This window comes from Eleutherodactylus coqui, chromosome 11, assembly GCF_035609145.1.
Source record: "Eleutherodactylus coqui strain aEleCoq1 chromosome 11, aEleCoq1.hap1, whole genome shotgun sequence".
Taxonomy (NCBI): Eukaryota; Metazoa; Chordata; class Amphibia; order Anura; family Eleutherodactylidae; genus Eleutherodactylus; species Eleutherodactylus coqui.
The window spans coordinates 105,455,055-105,479,192 of record NC_089847.1 but is presented as its reverse complement, the minus strand read 5'-3'; the positions used below and the strand labels follow the sequence as shown (position 1 = coordinate 105,479,192).

The 24,138-nt window shown below is 47.6% G+C and overlaps 1 protein-coding gene across 1 annotated transcript in view; it reads right to left on the bottom strand.

Moving 5' to 3' along the window:
* The window catches only part of ANO3 (anoctamin 3), a 140,534-nt gene that overhangs the window by 76,060 nt on the left and 40,336 nt on the right, over positions 1 to 24,138 (bottom strand). The window contains exons 5-9 of the mRNA XM_066584200.1: positions 16,439 to 16,545; positions 13,747 to 13,802; positions 11,966 to 12,087; positions 5,234 to 5,368; positions 3,406 to 3,502 (exon numbers count right to left, since the gene is read on the bottom strand). Coding sequence (XP_066440297.1) covers positions 3,406 to 3,502; positions 5,234 to 5,368; positions 11,966 to 12,087; positions 13,747 to 13,802; positions 16,439 to 16,545 — 517 coding nt within the window. The remainder of the gene's footprint in view (positions 1 to 3,405; positions 3,503 to 5,233; positions 5,369 to 11,965; positions 12,088 to 13,746; positions 13,803 to 16,438; positions 16,546 to 24,138) is intronic.

Here is a 24,138-nt window from a genome sequence, read left to right as displayed (position 1 = left end):
ACCAAACTCCTTTCCATGATGTCAATGGCTCTCAGTGTTGCCAGTTGCCCATTTAGATCCAGGATTTTGGCTTCTAAATGTGCGACGTGCGCGCATCTTGCGCAACAGTATGCACCCTCGATCGGCTGATCAAGGACCGCATACATTGCACAAGTAGCACACTGGATGACCTTGGCAGGCATGGAGCTCATCCTAATGGGGATCTACAATTTACTTGTGGAAGTAGTGAAGGTAGCCTTGTTCACACTCCGCTCACACGCTGCCGCCTCTGCTCAACCGCTCACACGCTGCCGCCTCTGCTCAACCGCTCACGCGCTGCTGCCTCTGCTCAACCGCTCACACGCTGCCGCCTCTGCGCAACCGCTCACACGCTACCGCCTCTGCGCAACCGCTCACACGCTGCCGCCTCTGCGCAACCGCTCACACGCTGCTGCCTCTGCGCAACCTCTTACACGCTGCCGCCTCTGCGCAACCGCTCACACGCTGCCGCCTCTGCGCAACCGCTCACACGCTGCCGCCTCTGCGCAACCGCTCACACGCTGCCGCCTCTGCGCAACCACTCACACGCTGCTGCCTCTGCGCAACCTCTTACACGCTGCCGCTCACACGCTGCCACCTCTGCTCAACCGCTCACCTTCTGCCGCCTCTGCGCAACCACTCACACGCAGACGCTCACGCCGCTCACACGCTGCCGCCTCTGCGCAACTGCTCACTCGCTGCCGCCTCTGCGTAACCACTCACAAGCTGCCGCCTCTGCTCAACCGCTCACCCGCTGCCGCCTCTGCGCAACCACTCACACGCTGACGCTCACGCCGCTCACACGTTGCCGCCTCTGCGCAACCGCTCACTCGCTGCTGCTTCTGCGCAACCACTCACTCGCTGCCGCTTCTGCGCAACCACTCACACGCTACCACTCACACTGCGCACACACTGCCACCTCTGCGCAACCGCTCACCCACAAATTTTTTTTTTTACAAACACTTAGACCCACAGACACAGGCACGCAGAAGACACAACTAAGACACACTAGATACACAGAAGACACACACTTAGATTCACACACACAGGAGATAATTATCGGCTCCTGTTACAGCTCCTTCACTCCTTCTGGTGACATCACCTGCTTTCCCAGCGGCCGCTCTCTCTGCCCTCCTGCCGCTCTGGTACCTGCTTCTCTGCTCTGCTTCTGCTGCGCTCTCTTCGGACGAACCTGCCGGCGCTGGACTCCTGGTGGCCTCCGGGTGCCGGCCCCTGCTCCTTCTCCGCTCCAATCCCCTTCCGCCCCCCGCTCCTGCTTCAGCGCTTCTGCCTCAGCGCGCTGCTGCTATCGGCATCTGACGTCACTTCCTCAGATTCTCCCATTACAGCCTGTACAAGTACAAGACTGTACAAGCCTCATATAGGCACTGGAAGACATCCCGAGGATTTTGGCAAAGCGAGGGAATTCCGGGGTGTGGCGTATTTTTTCCGCTGAAAATGACACTCACGGTTGTGTGAATGGAAGAGAAAACGCTGTCAGTGATCGTGGAAAAACGCCCTTTCGGGTGCTTATATGGAGCGGCATGAAAATGTAAAAACGCTGTCACCGTTTATGCGTTCGTGTGAAAGAAGCCTAAGGCTTCTTTACAGCGCATATCGTCCGTCTGATATGCGCTGTAATCTGATGCATTGGACTCCAGTGCATCAGATTACATGGGCATATTTGTGAGACGTAAAAACACCCAGCCAAGCCCGGGAATACGTCGGCCGCTGCATGAGCTCCCTCTGTTCTCCTCCCCCTATGCAGGGTCACCTCTCTTCCTCCCTGCTCGTTCTGTGCAATGGGAGGGGGCGGGATGGGGGCAGAGCTAAGTGCCGATCCGCCACACCTCCTCCCATTGATGGCTATGGACAGGGGGCGGCGAAATGTGTGGAGCTAAGCACCCACCCTCTCCCCGCCCCTTGTCCATAGCCATCAATAAGAGGTATGTTAGATTCATTAATGAGTGTTGAAACTTCACTTGCTTGCATTAGACAGACTGTTTTCTTCCTTCTAGAGAAAAGCTCATTTGCATACCTTTTCCCAGAGAGCACTGCCTGGTCTATAAGACTCCCTATGTCAGCTGGTGGTCTCCACAAGAAGAAACAATATTCCCTTTAGAGCTATGTGAATAGGTGTAACTTTTTCAAAATGGTGCCTCTATATTTTATTAGCTTTATTGGAGATAAACTGTATAGGAATTAACCCTTTCCAATCCAATTTGTATCTTGGTTTTCCTAGGGGGCTTACTCTGTTTCTGCCGGCCGGACGTCTTCCAACATCAGAGCTGTACAGCCTTAAATCATAATGTCTTCAGAGGTCAGACAGTGGATTGGGAAGGGTTAACTGTGGATGTTTTTATTTGATCAGTATCAATCATATGGTTTGCCAATCACACTGGAATTGAAAGTAAGGATTTTGTTTGGCGGCAGAACCAAGCCAACTGAAACCTTAATATCTTCATAACATTGCTATTCATTGCCTGCCGTAATGAACACATAGCATTCCTATTCCAAGACACAACAACAAATCCCACATTGTATAGCCAGCCACAGTTGCCTCATACCATTATTAGTTACAGTGTCTGCATAATACACTTGGCTTTGGCCAAGAATTACCTTGCCAGAAAGACATGACCTAATGGCATTGCATGTGGCTACTGGATCCTTAGCATGTGCAGAGTTGAGAACTAAAGAACTAGATGACCTGTCCATTGTCCTATGTATATCAGTAGAGAAAATAATGGCAGGTCCTATAAAAACTACAGATGTGTCAACCCTTTCCTTAGCTCTAGTGTGGTCAAGGACTTCAATTTTTTTAATGAAACCAATACAACACAACATCAACATATGAAAAAAAAAAATCACAGAAGGTGACCATACAGTACTTAGTGGTATGCTGATACAAAATACAAGGGCCGGTATGGACATCACATCCCTCAGCATGCAGATGGGCAAATTGCTATATGGAGGAGCATTGCACCGGTGCAAAATACTGATGATGCCTGTGGCATCCTTAATTGGTTGCAAGCATGATGTACTACATGTATCAGTGGGACTAGAACCCTTTGCATGCTTTATTTATGTGCAAACTATAATAATAAGCAGTTATCCCCTCAATATGTGGTCGGTGTGTGAATTGTTGTTCATCAGTATGTTGCACCTGTGCAATGCTCCTCCGTATAGCAGTCTACCCATCTATATACTGAGAGATGTAATGTCTATACCTGCCCTTGATTTTCTATCAGTATACCTGTAAGTATGGCTGCCTTTTGTGATTTGTGACTTGATATGTTCTTTTTCTGTGATTTGTAATATTAGTATAGGGACTTGCAATATAACAATAAGGTGATACAGTATGATACCAACTGACAACACGGACGTTACCTTTGCATATATGCAGCTCTCATTCAACCTTTGCAGTGTGCAGTTCTTCTCGCACATCGGGCACATGATAGTTTCATTTGCTTCACAGATCTCTATACTGCAGTAAGAAATGAACATAAAAATGTAAGCAATTAGTTTAATTTAAGTCAACATGGCTGCCATCCCCAAACTTAGCCAGTAGACTGTGTTCTTCCTTTAGCAAAGGTGTACAGACAGACCACATGACTATTCCGAGGTCCTTAAAGAGATGGGCTCCATACTTCATTGGTCTAAATCCTTTGTGATTAACTGGTAAAAACTTACATACTGTTGCAAGAAAAAGTAAGTGAACCCTTTGGAATGACTTAGACGTCTGTACTGATTATTAACACGGTGTCCAAAAGCATACAAGTAAATCAACTAAAGAAAGGTTGAAAAAATAAGATTAGTATTTTGGAATGGCCAGATCAGAGTCCTGACCTTAACCATACTGAGATGCTATGGCATGCCTTTAAGAGGGCTGTGTACATGCAAGGCATCCCAGAAATATTGATGAACTGAATGAAACGTGCAGTCCAATGGTCCAAAATTCCCCCTTAATTATCAATCTTTTTTGCAGCTACAGGAAGCATTTGGTGGAGGTGGCTGCTGATAAAGAGGGATCTATAGGTCAGTAAATTCAAGGTTTCACTTACTTTTTCTCCCTGCTCCATGGATGGATACTCAATGTGCTTAATAAAAAAAAAGAATTTTATAACTCTTTGTGTTATTATCTTTGTTAGATTGTGTATATCTATAATTGTGACTTAGATAACAATCACATTTTATTACTTATCAGTGCAGAAATTCAAAGGGTTCACTTACTTTTTCTTGCAACTGTATGTATAAACTGTATTATTACCGAATTATTTTGAAACATTGAGGTAAGAAATTGGCCCAAGGATCATAGAAACAATGTGAAGGCGGAAACAATTATCATGGCCCTTATGACCTAAGGTAGATGACAAATCTCAGCACTGTAAGACCGGGCGCACACAAAAGGGTCGGATTCTGTATGCGCATTTCTGCAGCGGAAGACCTGCGAAACATCGCAGAAAGTAATTGTGAATGGCTGCAGAAGATTGCGGACACGATCACTTTCCCTCTCCAGCCAACATTTCTATCTATTTTCCTATGAAGTAGTGAACATTTCTGCTGCTCATACGCAATATTAATTGCGTATGGGAGACAGAACACTCTCATCCATTGACTCGGAATTAATGCTAAAATAGAGCATGCTACGATTTTTCTTCCGCTCGCGGAATCCGCAATTCTTACCCACACGTCTGAGTGAACTGGCAAACGTACATGCCTTTCGATTGCTGTGTATTTCCATGTATCGTCCACGCAGACTACATTCACGGAATCCGCAATTCAAACCCGCCCGTGTTAGCCTGGCCTAATGGTGGGATGCTTTGATCCTTGCTATAGAGTCCCCTTTCTTCCATTGGATACATGGATTTAGCAATAATCCCTATTGTCTATTGCATATAGACAATACATAATTATATCCTCTGTATTAATTCACAACAGGTTATTATGCATTTGTAATGTATTTAAAGTCTAATCTGTTGGATCGTTTACACAATACTTACAATAAATCATTGTGTTAGACCAAGAGGCCATGCCATAATATCCGTAGTAAACTCTAAGTATCCCTTCCATTGAGAGCTCTGATTCTAAAATCCTCTTAACAGTTATTAGCTTTGTGGCAAGTCAAGGCACAATGCACATTAAAGTCTATTTCATGGATCATGGCATGCAAATGAGTGACTGTGAGCTAGAGGCAAGCGGCCCAGATAGACCTCACCTTACTTGGCTTGAGTCCATGGTAAATAATCCATAGAGGAAGACAAACAATCCAACAAGAGCTGCAGGAATCAACATCCCCGTATACCAGCCCAACCAGGCAAAATACAAGCCGATCTTCTCACCGAAGTACCTCCTGTACAATAAGACAAATATTGAAACAAGTCACAGTTATACCCATGTTTTATGTAATTATGAGCCTTATGGGGCACACAGGGATTGAACCCAGCTACCTTAAGGTTGCAGGTTCAATCCCCGCATGGTTCAGGTAGCTGGCTCAAGGTAAAATGAGCACCCAACTTGCTGGGGGGGGGGGGGGGAAGATGACTGGGAAAGGCAATGGCAAACCCCCCTGCAAAAACACCAGGGGATTTTACCCTTTATGTAATTATTTCACTTGGGGAACAATAGTGCAAGAAAGCATTAGCTGATACTGGCGTGGTATCAGAAATTTTTCTCCTTATGGAAAAAAGGCTAATTTACATGCAATTTTCCCATGGCACATTGCCTGAAAAATAGGTGTCCACACCAGCTGTAATTCTTCAAAAAGGATCAGCAACTACCTGAGCTATCTCAAAGCCAAATAGTACTCCAATTTGTACTGATGAAGGGCAAAGGCCCTGAAGTGTTACTGTCTACAGATGGGTGTCTCTTCTTTTTTGGAGGAGTCTCTAATTTGGCTGCTATGAGAAAGTTTTCTTCCTTCCTAAGGAGAGCTAATTTGCATATATATTTTCTATGGGTACAGGTTCTCCTTGAGAAGAGTACTTTGTAGGTGTGAGGAGGAGATAAAAAGCATATTGAAAGGGAGGAGACGCAAATTAGATATTAGAAAAAACGTTCTGACATTGAGGGTGATCAATGAGTGGAACAGGTTACCATGGGAAGTGGTGAGTTCTCCTTCAATGGAAGTGTTCAAACAAAGGCTGGACAAATATCTGTCTGGGATGATTTAGTTAATCCTGCACTAAGCAGGAAGTTGGACCTGATGACCCTGGAGGTCACTTCCAACTCTACCATTCTATGATACTATGATATGTCTAACAACAAGAAGGCATGCTTAAATGAAATCTGTCAGCTTGAATAAGTACAAACTGCAGGCATGATGGTATAGAGTAGGAGGAGCTGAGCAGATTAATATATAGTTTTATAGGAAAGCATTCAGTATAAGTTGTATTTTAGTCATTTATATCTCTGCACACACTGAGCTGAACAGTCCGATGGGCAGAGCTATCAGTGACTGACAGCTACCCCGATATGTACAGTCATACACAGATAGCTACAAAATGGTATAAACCAAATAATAAATAATAAAATACAAGTTATACTGAATTTTTCCCCATTAAACTATATATCAGACTGATCAGCTCCTCCTGCTCTATAACATCATGCCTGCAGTTTGGAAAGAATGATGTCATGGGGGTCATTGATGTTTAAAAAATAGTTATAAAAGTAAGTTTAAAAAAATTACAGAATAAAATAAAAATATATATACATAAAAAAGAAAAATGACCCACTGCCGACGCCAATTGAAACCATCGTCATATGTGCCCTGTAATTCGAGACTATACAAATGACATATCAAAATGCCCGAAACAAAATGAGGAACCCGTTCCTGTACTTCATTTTAGTGTAAATATATTAATTTTAAAAATAAGCAACTATGAATAAAAAATAACAAACATTATTTTAGCTTTTTACCCCCAATGAAACTAAAAAACCAGGGCAGCAAATCCACCACATGTTACGGCACTCTGCCCCCCAAGCGCCAGGTGGGGTGCCCTGATCTTCCCGCACCCCACTGTCCCTGCCTACTTGCCTCGGCCCTGGCTAACCCCAGGCGGACAACTGGGCGGCGGTCCCTGCGCTGGCTAGGGACCTGGCGACTACCTAGATGGAACTACTAACAGGGGACAGAGTGCCGACAGAAGAGGCAGGTGGAACAGACCAACAGAACTTACAAAGCAGAGTAAGGCTGGAGATGGAGCTCACAGGCAAACTGACAGGATACTGACGAGCAACTAGGGCAGACTGAGACAGACCTGACTAGAGGCTAGCAGAACCAATAACTGGCAGTGAGCTCAGGTCACTGCCAGCCTTTTAACTTAAAGCCTCCGCCCAGGGGCGGAGAGTGGGAGGAGCCGACTCTCCCACTGTTGCATATGGAAGGTGGAGGAGAGCGGGCGGCACCCTACGGGCAGACACGCCCACGCCGCCGGGAGAGCCCCGACAGCAGAGCTCCGGGACGCCGGAGCCGACATCGGAGCGCCGCGCGCCGGCCGCGGGACCCAGCGCCGCCCTGCATGGTAACATTACCCCCCCTCTGACGGGGGACCTCCGGGCCCCCGGAAACTCGACCAGGCTTATCCGGAAAACGACGGTGGAACCGCCGTACCAACACGGGAGCGTGAACATCACGTGCGGCCACCCAGGAGTGATCTTCTGGTCGAAACCCCTTCCAGGCCACCAAATATTGTAGGGTTCCTCGGCACCGTCGAGAATCCAGTATCTCCTGGACCTCGTATTCAACTTCATCCTGGACCAGGGTGGGCGGAGGGGGACCGGAGGTGGGCATCACCGAAGGGACAAAAGGTTTCAATAGCGACTTATGGAATACCCTGTGAACCCTCCATGTGGCTGGCAACCCCAGCTCGTAGGCGAGTGGGTTCACCACACGTGTGATGGCAAACGGCCCCACGTAACGTGGCGCCAGCTTCAAGGACGGGACCCGCAATTTGAGATTTTTAGAAGACAGGTATACCTTCTGTCCCACCCTGTAAGGTTCAGACACAGACAGAGTCTTCCCACTACGCAACTGCATACGGGCCCCCGCTGCCTCCAAGTTTCTCTGTACCTCGTTCCATACCCCCCGAAGCGTATCTGTGGCGACATCAGCTGCAGGACAGACCGACGGAGTAGGGACTGCTGTAAGGAAGCGAGGATGCTGACCGTATACACAAAAAAATGGAGACACCCCAGTGGAAGAACAAAGGCGGTTGTTTAGTGCAAACTCTGCCAACGGCAGGAACTCTGCCCACTGATGAGCCTTTTCGCTAGCAAACAACCGTAAATATTGCACTAAATCTTGGTTCTTCCGCTCAGTCTCACCATTAGTGTGCGGGTGGAACGCTGAAGAGAAGGAAAGCGACGTTCCCAGGTTTCTGCAGAAGGCACGCCAAAACTGCGACACAAACTGAACCCCGCGATCAGATACAATATTTTGGGGAACACCATGTAGGCGAATTATTTCCTTTACAAAAATCGTGGCGAATTCTTTTGCCGAGGGTAGCTTTTTTAACGCCACAAAATGTGCCATCTTTGAGAACCGGTCAACCACCACTAAGATAGTGGTGCACTTCTGGGATTCTGGTAGGTCAGTGATGAAATCTACTGATAGGTGCGACCATGGACTGGAAGCAACCGGTAGCGGTCTCAGAGGACCCTCCGGAGGACGCCGCCGACTCTTATTGCGAGCACAGACCGAGCAACCCCTCACAAAGTTGCGGATCTCCTGAGACATGCCTGGCCACCAGAAGTGTCTGGAACAAAGCTCCAGGGTCCCCTGGAACCCTGGATGCCCGGCGAGAACCGACGAGTGAGACTCATCCATGACTCTAGGGCGTAGGGTCTCTGGCACAAACCATCTGCCCTCCGGCACCCCCGAAGGAGCGTCCTGCTGAGCATCCTGTAGTTGAGGGACAAAGTTAGACTCCACAGCTGCCACCACCACGCCGGGGGCTAAGATATTCTCAGGAGTCATGGTCTCACTATCCGGTACCCCAAAACTCCGTGACAGGGCGTCCGCCTTCACGTTCTTCTCTCCTGGGATATATGTCACGACAAAATTAAACCTGGCAAAGAACAACGCCCACCTGGCTTGACGAGCTGTGAGTCTTTTCGCATTGGCGAGATATACCAGATTCTTGTGATCAGTATATACGGTAATTGGGTGTCTAGCACCCTCAAGATGGTGTCGCCACTCTTCCAGAGCCCATTTGATAGCCAATAATTCGCGGTTACCCACGTCGTAGTTGCGCTCTGCTGAATTGAACTTCCGCGAAAAGAACGCACATGGGCTATACCCAGATCTCCCACTGACTTCCTGCGACAATACTGCTCCTGTCCCCACCTCAGACTCGTCTACCTCAATAAAAAAGGGTAGTTGTGCGTCCGGCTGTATTAGCACCGGGGCAGTCGTGAATGCCTTTTTTAGACGGCTAAAGCCTCAAGGGCTGCAGGCGACCACTTACCCAAGTTGGCCCCCTTCTTAATCAGGTCGGTCAGAGGTTGAGCAATAACTGAGTAATTCCTAATGAATTTGCGGTAAAAATTTGCAAAACCTAAGAACCGCTGGAGAGCCTTGAGGTTGGCTGGTCTGACCCATTGGGAGATTGCTGCTACTTTATCAGACTCCATCTGAATCTCCGTGGGTGAGATTACATAACCAAGGAAGGATACTTGTTTAGAACCAAATGTACATTTCTCTAACTTGACAAAAAGTTGATACTCGCGCAAACGGGTCAGGACCAACCTCAGGTGCTGCACATGTGAGTCCCAGTCAGGCGAGTACACCAGAATGTCGTCAAGATAGATGACCAGAAATACCCCCAGGAAGTCGTGGAAGACCGCGTTCATAAAACCCTGAAACACAGCGGGGGCATTACAAAGTCCAAAAGGCATGACCAGACATTCAAAATGTCCTAACGGGGTGTTGAACGCCGTCTTCCATTCATCTCCCTCTCTAATGCAAATTAAATTGTAAGTCCCCCGCAAGTCCAGTTTGGAGAACCAGTGGGCCTCTACCACCTGATTCAACAAGTCAGGAATTAGGGGTAAGGAGCACTGGTTCTTTACAGTGATTTTATTCAAGGCCCGATAATCCACACAAGGCCTTAGTGTCCCGTCCTTCTTCTCTACAAAGAAGAGACCCGCCCCGGCAGGGGACCTGGACGGCTGGATATGTCGGTTGGCCAGAGCTTCCGAGACATAGGACTTGAGGGCTTCATGCTCACGGCCAGTTATTATGTTACGGCACTCTGCCCCCCGAGCGCCAGGTGGAGTGCCCTGATCTTCTCGCATCCCACTGTCCCTGCCTACTTGCCTCGGCCCTGGCTAACCCCAGGCGGACAACTGGGCGGCGGTCCCTGCGCTGGCTAGGGACCTGGCGACTACCTAGATGGAACTACTAACAGGGGACAGAGTGCCGACAGAAGAGGCAGGTGGAACAGACCAACAAAACTTACAAAGCAGAGTAAGGCTGGAGATGGAGCTCACAGGCAAACTGACAGGATACTGACGAGCAACTAGGGCAGACTGAGACAGACCTGACTAGAGGCTAGCAGAACCAATAACTGGCAGTGAGCTCAGGTCACTGCCAGCCTTTTAACTTAAAGCCTCCGCCCAGGGGCGGAGAGTGGGAGGAGCCGACTCTCCCACTGTTGCATATGGAAGGTGGAGGAGAGCAGGCGGCACCCTACGGGCGGACACGCCCACGCCACTGCACGCTGGCTGCTCCACGCCGCCGGGAGAGCCCTGACAGCAGAGCTCCGGGACGCCGGAGCCGACATCGGAGCGCCGCGCGACGACCGCGGGACCCAGCGCCGCCCTGCATGGTAACACCACATGGGTAAAATCCCTGAAAAGTCTCTGGTCCTTTAGGACCAAAATTCCCTGGTCCTTAAGGGGTTAAAAGGCCATTAATTGACTTGGGCTGCATTCCCACGAACGTATATCGGCTCGGTTTTCACGCCAAGCCGATATACATCGTCTTCATGTGCAGGGGGGGAGGATGGAAGAGCCAGGAGAAGGAACTGAGCTCCCGCCCCCTCTCTGCCTCCTCTCCACCCCTCTGCAGTATTTGCAATGAAAGAAGGTGGGACGGGGCGGGGCTAAGTTCTGAGAATTAGCCCCGCCTCCACCCCACCTCTCCCCATTGCAAATAGTGCAGAAGTGTGGAGAGGAGGCAGAGAGGGGGCGGGAGCACAGTTCCTGCCCCTGGCTCTTCCATCCCCCCCCCCCCCTGCACACGAGGACAACATATGTCGGCTGAGCGTGAAAACCGAGCCGTTATACGTTCGTGGGAATGCACCCTTATAGAAATCTGCCTTCATTCACTAGCAATGATCGTCCTAGTGCAACAGTATAGGAATGATTATTTCTGGGATGACCTGTTGGGCATGTGCATCCAATAGGTTGCTTTGCGTAAAAAGGCCCTAATAGGTGATGCCCTAGAGGCATTGTACCAACTTCCATTTGCATACAATTTTCCCATGGAGCACTGCCTGAAAAATGTCTTCATTTTACTTGGATCTCTTCAATGAGAAGCAGTATCCCCCTCAATCAAGTTGATCGAACACTTCAGAATAATATCCCTTGTCCAGCTTCTGTTAGTGGTTAGTAAGATCCAATTGTTTGCACAAAACAAGCTTTAAGGTGAAAAGGGGACACCATTTTTAAAAGGCAAAAGGTATAAATTGGGCGATTAGCATCCCTAGGAGGGAGTTTATTCTAGTAGCAGCCCCATGCTGTATTACAGACATTTGCAATTTGGCACCTTGTAGCAATGAAACAATTCCATTTGTGGTAGAATTGTTCTTTATGCTGAAACCAGATTTACTGTCTTAGAAGTAGCAAAACCCTCCTAAAAGGATCATTGCTGCTGTAAAATAGGTTACTGCAATATATATTATATATTGTATATGCACTATTAAACTGTAATAAAACATGGACAAACCTGATTAAATCCAATGGTTGATACTTATACCACATTCCCCAGCGAGCCCACCGCTCATACAATAGGTGCCTATGATTCTGGGCTCCATGGGTTTTGATTGGATGTCTACTCTTGTGACTGCCCTGAAAAGATAATAAAAAAAAGTAATTATTAATCAGAGGTTTGGGAAATCATTCCAAATCATTACAAAATCAATATTTCAATCATTGCAATCCTTGCAGCTAGCAGGGAGGAGGTCATTCCAGGTCTGGCGAAGAGTGTCACTCTCTGGCATGAGTCAAACACTGGGTAATGTGACAACTTGGGGGTTATTAGCTCATCGGATCACCAGGTTTCCTCCACTAGATGGATGGTCACACACCAGTAAGCCACATCCAGGCCAAAAGTTTTGTACGCACTCAGTAAATCTGTTCTTAATTGTCGCAAACCAACAGAAATCATAACATGATCTTCACACTGTTAAGGCACATTTACACGTAACGATTATCGCTCAAAATTCGTTCAAGCGACCAAAATTAAGCGATAATCGTTACATGTAAACGCAGGCAGCATGCAGTCTTCACTTGAACAATGATTTTAAGGGGAACTTAAAATCCATTGTTCAGCTAATGAGAGATAAAGTATCTCTCAATAGACCACAGGCTGTTATCTCCATGGGAGCCAGCAGATAACATTGTAACCAGCTGGCAGCCATGAAGAGAACAATGCAGCTGTGTGCAGAGCTGGGCATGCAATTAATCCCACGCTGGGCTCTGCAAACAGCTCCCGGAGGCCCTTTACATGCAAATGAAGATGATAAAGTGTTAATGGCCATTACCACTTTATGCAAATAGATTATAAAATCTTTCAATCTGTCAGTCGTTTGAAAGGGTATCTTTGCGTGTAAATGGGCTCTTATTTGTCACAGTGTACACAAACATATGCAAGTCCCTGGCCACCAAATAATGCAATTTTTTGCACCTACCTAATCAACAGGCCTAATGCCTTAGCAAGCCTTGGTCCATCATCTCAAAAGCGTCAAGGGTCCAATTTAAAGGCCATCCACCCTTGTTAGACTCCTAGTTCTCCCAGGTAGCAGCAGGAGTTCCACACTAGACCAACCCTTGGTCTCCAATGGACCAGAATAGACCATCAGCTCAGCAAGTCTGCAGGTTTTCACTCCTCCAGCTACACTCATACAATTGTTTTCCAATTAATTAGCAGACTAAACCCTTTCTCTGCTGGATATTTTCTCAAACCACCTGGCCAATAACCTCCTAATCCCCCTACTGGCCCTTTTTAGTACTGCACTCCTACAATAGCAATACCAGTTGTAAAGGGAAATGTCACCAGAAGCACCATTTACAGATTGTGATGCCTAGAGTGATGATTTTTTATGCTACCAGGTTAACACCACTTATAAACAGATAATGAATAAATTATGGAGATAGACTCTGTTAACACTTTGTTTTTGTTTCAAGCTGGGAAAATATGTCAAATATGTCTATTGGTCCCTATGCACACATGAGTATGCCAAAAAGAGTGTCCTTTTGGCATACACTTGGACGGGATGCGTCCACATACCTTCTTTTCACTTCTTAGGAAAGCGTAGTCTATACAGAGGGACACAGCAAAAAAGAACTGTACAAACAGAATATACACTTTTTGGTTTCAATGGCCAATGTAGGCAACTGTCTCCCCATCTAGTTGCATCTGTCTGAGGCTTCCATCCGAGGTATACATTAAGGAACACTTCAACCTATACCTCTGATTGAGAGTTTTGAACACAGCCATAGACTCACCTCATGAGGTGGAAATGCTGCTTCATATGTTCCATTGCTGAGCAATCTGTTGATTCCTAAAAAGAAGAACATGTTAAAAGAAATTTATCTTATAGATTCCTCTTGGTATATTTTTCTTCATTGTTTAAGTACATAAAATTGGCATTTCACCAGTTTAATGGCTATGGAAAACTTTCTGCGCGAAAAATCAATGAAAACATATATTACTTAAAAAAACATGCACTTATCTGTTTTATGCATTGAGTTTTCCTTCTTGTGTAATCAGAAAGCTTCATACTTTGATTGCATTATGTCCTATATTGAGATTTCTGGCTCAGAGGCATTCAGCTAGTCTATCTTATGAACTAGCACAAGCTGAACTCCCCCTTCTCTCTCCTCTTTCAGAAAAAAAGAGATTGTAGGCACAATCCCTTTTTTCCCCTTTCCTAAAGAGGCACGAGAAATGATGTTATGCTCAACTCCTCTGCTTTTATTAATAAATCCAGCAAACAAGAAACACATTTTGGGTCTGTTGTGCCCCTTACTCAGTACTCAAGCTGGGGACATACATATAATAGGTGAATATGTAAACAAATAGGAAAATATTAACATACGGCCCCAAAACACATTTATTGTATGCTTGAAGATTCAAGGGCAATTTGGTCCAGCCTCAGCCAGACTAAATAGCTGTCACAATTACCCTCAGGTGCGGCTAAGCATGCCTAGCCTAATACCACACGCACCAGGGCCAGAAGATGGAGAACCACCTGTAAAACCTGCACCAGACTATCAGCATGGCAACAATCCTAGAACCATCGCAACACCAGATGCATGCTCCACTCTCCCCTCTTTTTCTTCTCATCTTTCATCTCCTCTTTAGTGGCTGTGTAGCCTCTGACGGGTTGTGCTAATGTTTCAGTCCTGCAAAGGTTATCACTACCTAATAGCAAAGTTTATGTGACCAACCAGGGCTGGACATCATCTGTACAAGTAGCAAAAGAGAAAAACCGGTTCAACAATCTACGTATAAAGAACTCAAAGACAGGATGAGTTGACCTGATTTCGGCAGCTGGAACAGGAAATCCCAGGTTTCATCTTCCAACAGGATGGAGTAAACCCCATTTTCACAATTTCAGTCAGGCATGAGCTCAATAGGCGACTACCAAACAGATGGATTGGTCATGCAGTTTGTGACAATGGTGAGCCTCTTTTATTTTACCTCCATGTTCCCTGGACCTTACGTCTTGTGATTTTTTTTCTCTGGTAAACATACTGTAGAGTCTACATGCAACCCTTACCACCCACCATGCATGATCTGCAAGTATGCATTACAGAAGCCATTGCATCAGCTAACTGTGATTCGCTACAACGTGTATGGCAAGAACTTGACTACAGGCACCATGTGGGTCGAATGACAAAGAGGGCTCACATTGATCACCTATGATGTGCTAAACTTTTTTGATGTTCTGTAACAAAATGTTTAGTTTCTGTTTCCATTGATATCAAATTTATGTATCTGAGTATTGTTAAACATGAGTTATGAATGCTTCAAATTGGTAAGATCATTTGTAATAACCCTGTATATTACTATCAATTAATCTCTGATACTGAAGTACTACACCGCCAACAGGGCATCTCTAAAATCCACAGGGGCGCTCTATTCATTTATCTTTCAGCACTGACTTTATCATCTGTACTGGATAGACATAGACTGAACCGGATGGACATATGGCTTTTTTCCAGCCTTACATACCATGCTACTACCCTGTTTCCCCAAAAATAAGACACGTCTTATATTAATTTTTGCTCCCAAATATGCGCTATGTCTTATTTTCAGGGGGTGTCTTATTTCATCTGTGGCCGCTAATCCCTCAATTGGCCAGCTTTGTGGATGAAATTTCTCACAAATCTCGTCCACATGGGACCGCAAATCTGTCATGGCAAAGCCGGGAGAAGCCGGTGTTGTGGTGCAGATTCACCGGTCACAGAAACGGAAAAGCGTGCAGCCAGGTCGCTTCAAAACAAACGGCTAAGTGCCATTGGTTTTGAAGCAGTGCTTTCCTGGCGGAAATCTCGCTGTTTATCGCTGTGGCCAAACCGCGAGATTTCCGCTGGAAATACGCTCTGTGAGAACCCAGCCTTAAGAATCACACACAGGTTGCCTGACTCACACACAGAGCCATAAAAAATAAGGGCTGTAAAGTAACGTACCTGTCTGCAGACAGAAGTTCCTGTACCACTTGTAAGCAGGGATGGTATTGCAGCTTCCGGCCACCAGGGGGAGCTCATCACAGCAGGAACAGAACGTACAGTATGGACTTTTCCAGCCAGCAAGGGGAGCTCACAACAGCACACTCGTACAGCACAGCAGGGACAGGATAACAGCAGACTGTCTGCAGATCTACCTATACATCTGGAGGTAGGAGACAATGGGGATGGCAGCAGGGGACAGGCCTCTTGACTTGCCTGCACACTTTACTATGCCTTACTATCCAGGGGTGCCTTATATTTGGGGAAACATGGTATGTATCAAGGGCCCCATAGCACTCCATGAGCTACCTCTGTGATATATATATCCCTCGTTAGTATGTACTGAGGGCCACTTGTTAAAAAAAAACAGACCCATCTATACGACCTGTCTAAAATCAAAAACTTCCTTCAGCCACATTAGGTTGATCACCCATTCACTTCTATAACACCATAGACAACTCACCCATTTTTGATTTTCCGTCTTCATATTTTGTCCTCTGCAAGACATGATGGACGATGCGGCTTCTTGTAGAGTTACTGAAGAATGTGTCTCTGTTGTTTATTGTGAAACTGTTAAAGAAGAATCCAGATTTTTATTTTAGACCTTGTAACAGATTTCCTACAAGAAAAGTCACACTTCAAAAATGTCACATGACAAATGGGAGAAAAATGATAATATAATATTCATTTTAACTCAAGAAGCGGCACCAGATGCTCATTGCACAGGTTCTCAATCACAATTATTTGACTGTACCCCAGGGATAAACTTGAAACTAAAAGAATTAATACACCAGTCAACCATTGCCAGAAGTTCCATTGCATTCCAGTTCATAACTTTCCCTATAGAGATGAGCGAACGTACTCGTCCGAGCTTGATGCTCGGGCGAATATTAGCGTGTTCGGGATGCTTGTTACTCGTAACGAGTACCACGCGATGTTCGGGTTACTTTCAGTTTCCTCTCTGAGACGTTAGCGTGCTTTTCTGGCCAATTGAAAGACAGGGAAGGCATTACAACTTCCCCCTGTGATGTTCCAGCCCTATACCACCCCCTGCTGTGAGTGGCTGGGGAGATCAGATGTCACCCGAGTATAAAAGTCGGCCCCTCCCGCGGCTCGCCTCAGATGCCTTGTGAGATAGCTGAGGGACAGTGCTGCAGGTGCCGGAGCTGCTGTAGGGAGAGTGTTAGGAGTTAGTGTAGGCTTCAAGAACCCCAACGGTCCTTCTTAGGGCCACATCTAACAGTGTGCAGTACTGTGGAGGCTGCCTTTTGCAGTGGTGCACATTTTTTTTTTTTTCCAAATCGGCCGTGCAGAGCATTGCGCCCTGCAGTAATACTACAGGGACAGAAGTGGTGGTTAGGCAGGGAGAGTGTTAGGAGTTAGTGTGGGCTTCAAGAACCTCAACGGTCCTTCTTAGGGCCACATTTAACAGTGTGCAGTAGTGTGGAGGCTGCAGTTAGCAGTGTTGCACATTTTTTTTTTTCCAAATTGGCCGTGCAGAGCATTGCGCCCTGCAGTAATACTACAGGGACAGAATTGTGTAGGCAGGGCCAGAAGACATATTTTTTATTGATTGAATATACGCAGTGGGCCTTTCCTTGAAAAAAAAGGGAAAACATTCTATTTGGCCTGCCTCTGACAGTCCTCAGCGTTCTGGGTACGTGTGTGGTGGGTGGAGAACGTAAACAAAAATCATACGCAGTCAGCTAAGTTTAACAGCAGGCTTGCGCCAATTTATTTCCTGCCTGGGAAATCACCGCTCTGCTGTAGTTAATAACTCTGCAACACTGCAGTTCTGTGACACATTTGCAGGGCCAGAAGACATATTTATTATTGATTGAATATACGCAGTGGGCCTTTCCTTGAAAAAAAAAGGGAAAACATTCTATTTGGCCTGCCTCTGGCAGTCCTCAGCGTTCTGGGTACGTGTGTGGTGGGTGGAGAACGTAAACAAAAATCATACGCAGCCAGCTAAGTTTAACAGCAGGCTTGCGCCAATTTATTTCCTGCCTGGGAAATCACCGCTCTGCTGTAGTTAATAACTCTGCAACACTGCAGTTCTGTGACACATTTGCAGGGCCAGAAGACATATTTATTATTGATTGAATATACGCAGTGGGCCTTTCCTTGAAAAAAAGGGAAAACATTCTATTTGGCCTGCCTCTGGCAGTCCTCAGCGTTCTGGGTACGTGTGTGGTGGGTGGAGAACGTAAACAAAAATCATATGCAGCCAGCTAAGTTTAACAGCAGGCTTGCGCCAATTTATTTCCTGCCTGGGAAATCACCGCTCTGCTGTAGTTAATAACTCTGCAACACTGCAGTTCTGTGACACATTTGCAGGGCCAGAAAACATATTTATTATTGATTGAATATACGCAGTGGGCCTTTCCTTGAAAAAAAAGGGAAAACATTCTATTTGGCCTGCCTCTGGCAGTCCTCAGCGTTCTGGGTACGTGTGTGGTGGGTGGAGAACGTAAACAAAAATCATACGCAGCCAGCTAAGTTTAACAGCAGGCTTGCGCCAATTTATTTCCTGCCTGGGAAATCACCGCTCTGCTGTAGTTAATAACTCTGCAACACTGCAGTTCTGTGACACATTTGCAGGGCCAGAAGACATATTTATTATTGATTGAATATACGCAGTGGGCCTTTCCTTAAAAAAAAAGGGAAAACATTCTATTTGGCCTGCCTCTGGCAGTCCTCAGCGTTCTGGGTACGTGTGTGGTGGGTGGAGAACGTAAACAAAAATCATACGCAGCCAGCTAAGTTTAACAGCAGGCTTGCGCCAATTTATTTCCTGCCTGGGAAATCACCGCTCTGCTGTAGTTAATAACTCTGCAACACTGCAGTTCTGTGACACATTTGCAGGGCCAGAAGACATATTTATTATTGATTGAATATACGTAGTGGGCCTTTCCTTGAAAAAAAAGGGAAAACATTCTATTTGGCCTGCAGGCTTGTGCCAATTTATTTCCTGCCTGGGAAATCACCGCTCTGCTGTAGTTAATAACTCTGCAACACTGCAGTTCTGTGACACATTTGCAGGGCCAGAAGACATATTTATTATTGATTGAATATACGCAGTGGGCCTTTCCTTGAAAAAAAAGGGAAAACATTTTATTTGGCCTGCCTCTGACAGTCCTCAGCGTTCTGGGTACGTGTGTGGTGGGTGGAGAACGTAAACAAAAATCATACGCAGCCAGCTAAGTTTAACAGCAGGCTTGCGCCAATTTATTTCCTGCCTGGGAAATCACCGCTCTGCTGTAGTTAATAACTCTACAACACTGCAGTTCTGTGACACATTTGCAGGGCCAGAAGACATATTTATTATTGATTGAATATACGCAGTGGGCCTTTCCTTGAAAAAAAAAGGGCAACAACTACTATTCTATTTGGCCTGCCTCTGACAGTCCTCAGCGTTCTGGGTACATGTGTGTTGGGTGGAGAACGTAAAAAAAATCATACGCAGCCAGCTAAGTTTAACAGCAGGCTTGCGCCAATTTATTTCCTGCCTGGGAAATCAAATCACTGGTAATACAGCATGCTGAGGGGTAGGGGTAGACCTAGAGGACGTGGACGCGGCCGAGGACGCGGAGGGCCAAGTGAGGGTGTGGGCACAGGCCGAACTCCTGATCCAGGTGTAGCGCAGCCGAATGCTGCGCGATTACGAGAGAGGCACGTTTCTGGCGTCCCCACATTCATCGCACAATTAATGGGTCCACGCGGGAGACCTTTATTAGAAAATGAGCAGTGTGAGCAGGTCCTGTCGTGGATGGCAGAAAGTGCTTCGAGCAACCTATCGTCCACCCACAGTTCTGCGCCGTCCACTGCTGCAAATCCGAATCCTCTGTCTGCTGCTCCTCCTTCCTCCCAGCCTCCTCACTCCACTACAATGACACATGCTCAGGAGCGGGAAGACTCCCAGGAACTGTTCTCGGGCCCCTGCTCAGATTGGGCAGCAGTGGTTCCTCTCCCACCAGAGGAGTTTATCGTCACTGATGCCCAACCATTGGAAAGTTCCCGGGGTCCGGGGGATGAGGCTGGGGACTTCCGGCAACTGTCTCAAGACCTTTCAGTGGGTGAGGAGGACGATGACGATGAGACACAGTTGTCTATCACTGAGGTAGTAGTAAGGGCAGTAAGTCCGAGGGAGGAGCGAACAGAGGATTCTGAGGAAGAGCAGCAGGACGATGAGGTGACTGACCCCACCTGGTTTGCAACACCTGCTCAGGACAGGTCTTCAGAGGGGGAGGCAAGGGCAGCAGCAGGGCAGGTTGCAAGAGGCAGTGCGGTGGCCAGGGGTAGAGGCAGGGCCAGACCGAATAATCCACCAACTGTTTCCCAAAGCGCACCCTCGCGTCATGCCACCCTGCAGTGGCCAAGGTGCTCTAAGGTCTGGCAGTTTTTCACAGAGACGCCTGACGACCGACGAACAGTGGTGTGCAACCTTTTTCGCGCCAAGATCAGCCGGGGAGCCACCACCAACAGCCTCACCACCACCAGCATGCGCAGACATATGATGGCCAAGCACCCCACAAGGTGGGACGAAGGCCGTTCACCGCCTCCGGTTTGCACCGCTGCCTCTCCCCCTGTGCCCCAACCTGCCACTGAGACACTATCAAGACCGGAGTAGTACCATTGGACTGGCGCATTGCCAACGTGGTTCCAATTTACAAAAAAGGGAGCAAAAGTGAGCCTGGTAACTACAGGCCAGTAAGTCTCACTTCAGTAACGGGAAAAATTTTCGAGGGGATTCTGAGAGACGCCATCGATGAGTACCTCAAGGAGATTAAGGGAATAACTCCTCACCAGCATGGATTCATGAAGGGTCGCTCATGTCAGACAAATCTGATCAGTTTCTACGATGAAGTAAGCTCTAAGCTGGACCAGGGAGAATCTATTGATCTTGTATATCTGGACTTCTCTAAAGCCTTTGACACCGTGCCACATAATAGGCTAATATACAAAATGAGGCAGCTCGGACTGGGCGAAAACGTGTGTAAGTGGGTAAAAAATTGGCTCAACGATAGAAAGCAGAGGGTGGCAATAAATGGTTCGTACTCTGATTGGACCACAGTCGCTAGCGGGGTGCCACAGGGTTCAGTATTAGGCCCCACTCTGTTCAACATATTTATCAATGACCTGATAGAGGGGCTGCACAGCAAAATATCAATATTTGCAGATGACACAAAATTATACAATATAATTAATGCAACGGAAGACAATGTGCGGCTACAAACAGACCTGGATAAGCTGGGGGCTTGGGCAGAAAAATGGCAAATGAAGTTCAATGTTGAAAAATGTAAGACTATGCACATGGGCAGGAGGAACGGATGTCACAAATACTCACTTAATGGGGTACCACTAGGGAAAAGTGATATGGAAAAGGATCTGGGGGTATTAGTGGATAAAAGACTAAACTGGAGTAACCAATGCCAGTCAGCCGCTGCAAAGGCAAATAAAGTCTTGGGGTGCATCAAAAGAGGTATAGGGGCGAAGGACGAGAACATTATCCTTCCATTATATAAGGCACTTGTCAGACCTCACATGGAATACTGCGTACAATTCTGGACACCGGTGCTCAGGAAAGATGTCACAGTGCTTGAGGGGATTCAAAGAAGAGCGACTAAACTAATACATGGAATGACGGGACTGGAATACCCAGAGAGGCTGTCCAAATTGGGACTATTTACTCTAGAAAAAAGAAGGTTAAGAGGCGACCAAATAACCATGTATAAGTACATGAGGGGACAACACATGGATCTCTCCCGCGATCTGTTTACACCCAGGACCACGACGGTAACAAGAGGACATCCGCTACGATTAGAGGAAAGTAGGTTTCATCACCAAAACAGAAAGGGGTTCTTTACTGTAAGAGCAGTTAGACTGTGGAACTCTCTACCGGAGGAAGTGGTGATGGCAAAATCCATAGAGGAGTTTAAAAGGGGACTTGATGTCTTTCTGGAGAAGGATATTACAGGATATAAATATTAGGTTAAGTGTCAATCCTGGTATATAGGCAGGTAGGAACTATTAGGGGTTGATCCAGGGAACAGTCTGATTGCCATTAGGGAGTCGGGAAGGAATTTTTCCCCCAAAAGGGCTAATTGACTTCTGGCCTTGGGGTTTTTTGCCTTCCTCTGGATCAACACAGTAGGATAGACAGGCTGGACTAGATGGACAATGTCTTCATTCGGCCTTACATACTATGTTACTATGTTACTATGTTACTATGAGATCCAACCCCGCTCTGAGGACACAGGCACTACCGTCTCCTGGCCTGCACCCACACCCTCACCTCCGCTGTCCTCGGCCCAATCCACCAATGTCTCGCACCGCACCGTCCAGCCGTCGCTAGCGCAAGTGTTTGAGCGCAAGCGCAAGTACGCCGCCACGCACCCGCACGCTCAAGCGTTAACCGTCCAGATAGCCAAATTTATCAGCCTTGAGATGCTGCCGTATAGGGTTGTGGAAACGGAGTCCTTCAAAAGTATGATGGCGGCGGCGGCCCCGCGCTACTCAGTTCCCAGTCGCCACTACTTTTCCCGATGTGCCGTCCCAGCCCTGCACGACCACGTCTCCCGCAACATTGTACGCGCCCTCACCAACGCGGTTACTGCCAAGGTCCACTTAACAACGGACACGTGGACAAGCACAGGCGGGCAGGGCCACTACATCTCCCTGACGGCACATTGGGTGAATTTAGTGGAGGCTGGGACAGAGTCAGAGCCTGGGACCGCTCACGTCCTACCCACCCCCAGAATTGCGGGCCCCAGCTCGGTGCTGGTATCTGCGGCGGTGTATGCTTCCTCCACTAAAGCACCCTCCTCCTCCTCCTCCAACGCAACCTCTGTCTCGCAATCAAGATGTGTCAGCAGCAGCAGTACGTCGCCAGCAGTCGGTGTCGCGCGGCGTGGCAGCACAGCGGTGGGCAAGCGTCAGCAGGCCGTGCTGAAACTACTCAGCTTAGGAGATAAGAGGCACAAGGCCCACGAACTGCTGCAGGGTCTGACAGAGCAGACCGACCGCTGGCTTGCGCCACTGAGCCTCCAACTGGGCATGGTCGTGTGTGATAACGGCCATAACCTGGTGGCGGCTCTGCAGCTCGGCAGCCTCACGCACGTGCCATGCCTGGCCCACGTCTTTAATTTGGTGGTTCAGCGCTTTCTGAAAAGCTACCCACGCTTGTCAGACCTTCTCGTAAAGGTGCGCCGGCTCTGCGCACATTTCCGCAAGTCCCACACGGACGCTGCCACCCTGCGGACCCTGCAACATCGGTTTAATCTGCCAGTGCACCGACTGCTGTGCGACGTGCCCACACAGTGGAACTCTACGCTCCACATGTTGGCCAGGCTCTATGAGCAGCGTAGAGCTATAGTGGAATACCAACTCCAACATGGGCGGCGCAGTGGGAGTCAGCCTCCTCAATTATTTTCAGAAGAGTGGGCCTGGTTGGCAGACATCTGCCAGGTCCTTCGAAACTTTGAGCAGTCTACCCAGGTGGTGAGCGGCGATGCTGCAATCATTAGCGTCACCATTCCTCTGCTATGCATCTTGAGAAGTTCCCTGCAAAGCATAAAGGCAGATGCTTTGCGCTCGGAAACAGAGCCGGGGGAAGACAGTATGTCGCTGGATAGTCAGAGCACCCTCCTGTCTATATCTCAGCGCGTTCAGGAGGTGGAGGAGGAGCATGAGGAGGATGAGGAGGAGGGGGAAGAGACAGCTTGGCCCACTGCTGACGGTACCCATGCTGCTTGCCTGTCATCCTTTCAGCGTGTATGGCCTGAGGAGGAGGAGGAGGATGATCCTGAAAGTGATCTTCCTAGTGAAGACAGCCATGTGTTGCGTACAGGTACCCTGGCACACATGGCTGACTTCATGTTAGGATGCCTTTCTCGTGACCCTCGCGTTACACGCATTCTGGCCACTACGGATTACTGGGTGTACACACTGCTCGACCCACGGTATAAGGAGAACCTTTCCACTGTCATTCCCGAAGAGGAAAGGGGTTCGAGAGTGTTGCTATACCACAGGACCCTGGCGGACAAGCTGATGGTAAAATTCCCATCCGACAGCGCTAGTGGCAGAAGGCATAGTTCCGAGGGCCAGGTAGCAGGGGAGGTGCGGAGATCGAGCAGCATGTACAGCACAGGCAGTGCAACA